Source organism: Alosa sapidissima, chromosome 12 (assembly GCF_018492685.1).
Source record: "Alosa sapidissima isolate fAloSap1 chromosome 12, fAloSap1.pri, whole genome shotgun sequence".
Classification (NCBI taxonomy): domain Eukaryota; kingdom Metazoa; phylum Chordata; class Actinopteri; order Clupeiformes; family Clupeidae; genus Alosa; species Alosa sapidissima.
The window spans coordinates 32,884,936-32,889,704 of NC_055968.1; the positions used below are offsets into that span (position 1 = coordinate 32,884,936).

The 4,769-nt window shown below is 49.4% G+C and overlaps 1 protein-coding gene across 1 annotated transcript in view; it reads left to right on the plus strand.

Moving 5' to 3' along the window:
* Nucleotides 1-3,950, plus strand: part of LOC121678011 (lysine-specific demethylase 4B-like) — a 23,559-nt gene extending 19,609 nt beyond the window's left edge. Inside the window, exons 6-7 of the mRNA XM_042057176.1 lie at nt 403-452; nt 3,272-3,950. Coding sequence (XP_041913110.1) covers nt 403-452; nt 3,272-3,543 — 322 coding nt within the window. The 3' untranslated portion in view covers nt 3,544-3,950. The remainder of the gene's footprint in view (nt 1-402; nt 453-3,271) is intronic.
* Nucleotides 3,951-4,769: the final 819 nt, after the last annotated feature.

Genomic DNA, 4,769 nt, shown 5'->3' on the forward strand with positions numbered 1-4,769 from the left:
TGAGACGTGTGAGTGAGAAACAGAATAGTGTGGAAATCAGACGTGTGTGTGTGTGAGAGAGAGTGTGTGTGAGAGAGATGAGTAGAGAAGGAAATTCATGTCATGTGTAATTCTTTGTGGAGTGCTGTGAGATTGTGAAATGATGTGAAAGAGCTCTCTGCTCTGATGTGTATCCTCTGTATCTCTCTGGAGACACACACACACACACACACACACACACACCAATAACGGTACTCCCTCTCCTGGGGGCTTCACTGACTTTGTTAATATGGTCTTTATTTACCTGGTGTGTTATGGTCTTTATTTACCTGGTGTGTTAGCGTGGTCTTTATTTACCTGGTGATGAGCAGTGATGAGCATGCAATAGATCACATCTATCTCCCTCTCTCTTCTCTTCTGCAGGTATGCTATTCCTCCAGAGCACGGGAAGCGTCTGGAGAGACTAGCGCAAGGTAACTCTGGAGTGTGTGTGTGTGGAGAGACGCACCTGACAGGTCCATTCTCCACACCTGACAGGCCTAAGTGTGTGTGTGTCTGTCTGTCTGTCTGTCTCTGTGTAGTTGTTTCTACTGAATCCTTGTTTGTACTGTAGTTTACGCACGTTAATTGAATGCACTGTGTGTGTGTGTCATATTGTACTTGTGTGTCATAGTGTGTCTGTGTGTGTGTGTTATTGTTTGTATGTGTGTCATATTGTGTGTATTGTGTATTGTCTGTGTGTGTGTGTGTGTGTTTGTGGATGGGTGTATGCTTGTGTCTGTCTACAATCATCAAGTTTTTGCATCGATTACTGCGGAAACAGTCCTCAACCGCACACGCTCATACACACATGCTCACACACACACATGCTCACACACACACATGCTCACACACACACACGCTCATGCACACGTTCACACACATACACACACACACACAAAGCACGGGAAGCGTCTGGAGAGACTAGCGCAAGGTAACTCTGGAGTGTGTGTGTGTGTGTGTGTGTGTGTGTGTGTGTGTGTGGAGAGACACACCTGACAGGTCCATTCTCCACACCTGACAGGCCTAAGTGTGTGTGTGTGTCTGTCTGTCTGTCTCTGTGTAGTTGTTTCTAGCTTAAGTTTTTCCATGAATCCTTGTTTGTACTGTAGTTTACGCACGTTAATTGAATGCACTGTGTGTGTGTGTCATATTGTACTTGTGTGTCATAGTGTGTCTGTGTGTGTGTGTTATTGTTTGTATGTGTGTCATATTGTGTGTGTGTGTGTGTGTGTGTCATATTGTCTGTGTGTGTGTGTGTGTGTGCGTGTGTGTGTGTTTGTGGATGGGTGTATGCTTGTGTCTGTCTACAATCATCAAGTTTTTGCATCGATTACTGCGGAAACAGTCCTCAACCGCACACGCTCATACACACATGCTCACACACACACATGCTCACACACACACACGCTCATGCACACGTTCACACACATACACACACACACAAAGTTTTCTCTCTTTTTCTCCTCTCTCTCTCTCTCTCTCTCTCTCTCTCTCTCTCTCTCTCTCTCTCTCTCTCTCTCTCTCTCCTCTCTTCCTCTGCAGATCAATGACGTTTATTGTGTGCGTCACTCTGAGAGACAGAATTGACACAGGAGAAACAGACACCACAGCACTCTTACATCAGCAGACAGCACACTCGCACACACACACACACACACACTCACACACACCCTCACATACAATCTTTTTTTCCTGCACACACTCATGCATGCACATTCTTTCTTTGTCTCTCGCACACAGAGAAGGCTGCTTCTGAAGCCTAGATGAGCTGTGTGTGTGTGTGTGTGTGTGTGTGTGTGAGAATCAGTGGGAATTCTCAGTTCTTCTCAAAGGATTCTTTCAAACGATTTGCTCCTTTTCTTCCTGTACCCCCCCCCCCTTCTCCTCTTTTTTCTCTCTCCCTCTCTCTCCTCTTTTTCATTGTCTTTCATGGATCCAACCTTTATCCTCAATGGCTAAAGCCTAACACACTGCACACACACCCTGACACACCTACACACAAAAACACACAAAAACACACACACACACACACACACGCGCGTGTGCGAAGGAGAAGGAGAAGCACTTAAAAGAGTGAAGAGAGGAGGAGGAGGTCTAGCAGGAGAGAGGAGGAGAGGGGAGGAGAGGAGAGGGAGGAGAGGAGGAGAGGGGAGGAGAGGAGAGGAGGAGGAGGTCTAGCAGGAGAGAGGGGAGGGGAGGAGAGGAAGGAAGAGGGGAGGAGAGAGGGAGGAGAGAGGGAGGAGAGGAGGAGGAGGTCTAGCAGGAGAGATGGAGGAGAGGAGGAGGAGGTCTAGCAGGAGAGATGGAGGAGAAGAGAGGGGAGGGAACGAGGAGAGAAGAGGAGGAAAAGAGCGGAGGAGAGGAGGGGGCAGGAGAGGAGGGAGCAGGAGAGGAGGGAGCAGGAGAGGAGGGGGCAGGAGAGGAGGGGGCAGGAGAGGAGGGAGCAGGAGAGGAGGGGGCAGGAGAGGAGGGAGCAGGAGAGGAGGGGGCAGGAGAGGAGGGGGCAGGAGAGGAGGGGGCAGGAAGGCGTAAAGGACGAAAGTCTTTCAGCTCAAAGACTTTTTGACTTTAAAAGCTAAAAGCTTTCTGATTCACCTCTTTTATCCCTTCATATGGTTACACACACACACACACACACACACACACACACACACAGACGGCTGCACCCACACTCTGAGCGGGCCAGGTAGTGACCCGCTTTTAGTGGTGTGGCTCTGCTGAAGCGCTCAGCCATTCCCGCCTGACCCCAATTACACTTTACATTAGGGCAGCCCTGCATCACTATGCAACCATCTCTCTCTCTCTCTCTCTCTCTCTTTCTTGCTTTCTCTCTATCATTCTCCCCTCATTCTCTCTTGCTTTCTCTATCATTCTCCCCTCTCTCTCTCAAATTCAAAAGCGCACTCTTTCTCTTTCTCTATCTGTCCATCTCTCTCTTTCCCTTTCTCTATCTGTCCATCTCTCCCTCTTAATTCTAGTCTCTTTCCCTCACTCTCTCGGTCGGTCTCTCCAACCCAGTCCCCATATGATTCATTCTCATCTGTGTGTGTGTGTGTCTTTGTCTGTCTCATCTGTGTGTGTGCGTGTGTGTGTGTGTGTATGTCTGTCTCATATGTGTGTGTGTCATTTGTGTCGCTCTGTGCCTTGGTCATATGTGAAGTATGAGTGTATAGTTGGAATATTGGGCTGGTGTTTGCTGTTGTGTTGCCGCTGTGCAGTGATGTGTGAGGCTCTCTGTCGCCCCCTGCAGGTTTCTTCCCTGGCAGCTCTCAGGGGTGTGACGCCTTCCTGCGCCACAAGATGACCCTCATCTCCCCCTCCATCCTCAAGAAGTACAGCATCCCTTTCGACCGGGTACGTGTGTGTGTGTGTGTGTGTGTGTTTATGTCTGTCATCTCCCCCTCCATCCTCAAGAAGTACAGCATCCCCTTCGGCCGGGTACGTGTGTGTGTGTCTCTGTCTGTCTGTCTCTGTCTGTGTGCGAGAGGGAGATATGTCATATGTGTGTTTCTGGATATGTGATCATCTACAGAGGGGTGTGTGTGTGTGTGTGTGTGTGTGTGAGTGCGTTTCTCAGCCTTTCTATCTCTCGTTATTCTCTGGTAGTTCTGAGCTCAGGCATTGTTCAAACTGGCACAAAAGATGATTTTCATGTGTTATTGCGCCTGTCTGTATTCTTCATCCATTGTTCCCGCGCTGAGCTCCTTCTGTGCCTCCCGCTCCCTCGTTCCCTCACACAGATGCTGAGCTGATATGTATAATTAGGGTTACGGCGGCTTAACGAGGGCATTAACGAGGTCTGCTGAGCCGATTGAGTTCGGAGTCTCTGCATTACATTTCAATTTGCTCCCGTCCCTCTTTTCCGGCCGGGGAAATGAAACGGCGCACACACACACACACGCGCGCGCACATGCACGCACACACACACATGCACGCACACACATACAGACACGCACACACACACAGACACGCACACGCACACACACACACATACTCCAACTCCAGTGCTTCACACTCTCCCTCACACTCTAACTTTTCACACTCACTCCCCCCGTGTGTGTGTGTGATTGTGGAATGACAGGGAGATTGAGAGAGAGAGAGAGAGTATGAGGTAGAGAGGGTGTTCGCCATGGAGTGTGTGTGTGTGTGAGATCAGACGGCTGCTGTTCCCTCGGTCTCTTGATGAAGTTCCCTGCAGCCAAGGAGCTTTCAGTTGCTGCTGACACACCACATACTCAACACAACGTAACACACACATACGCTCAGAACAACACACACACACTCGGCACAATGCACACACACTCACACACACCACTCATACTCAGCATGCATACACACACAACCACACACACACACACCATACATACTCAACAAAACATAACACACACACACTCACACACACACACACAGCAGCAGCGCTCCCCCAGACAGATGAAGAGCAACAGAACAGAGAGGGAGAGGAGAGGAGGGAAAAGAGAGAGAGGAGAGGGAGCAGAGGGAGAGAGGACAGGAAAACAGAGGAGGAAAAGGGGGGAAGACAGAGGGAGGGATGAGGAGGGGAGAGGCAGAGATGTCAGAATGGCATGTTTGATGCTTCTGAGAGCAGCGATTGTGAGAATATCAGACACGCCATCACACAGTGACATGGGTAGTGTTTATGGATGCAAGAGTCAGACACACACACATACATACTAAGCGCTTTCAGATATAACCTCCGGAGTATATGAGGAGGTTTGTCAAACGGAGGT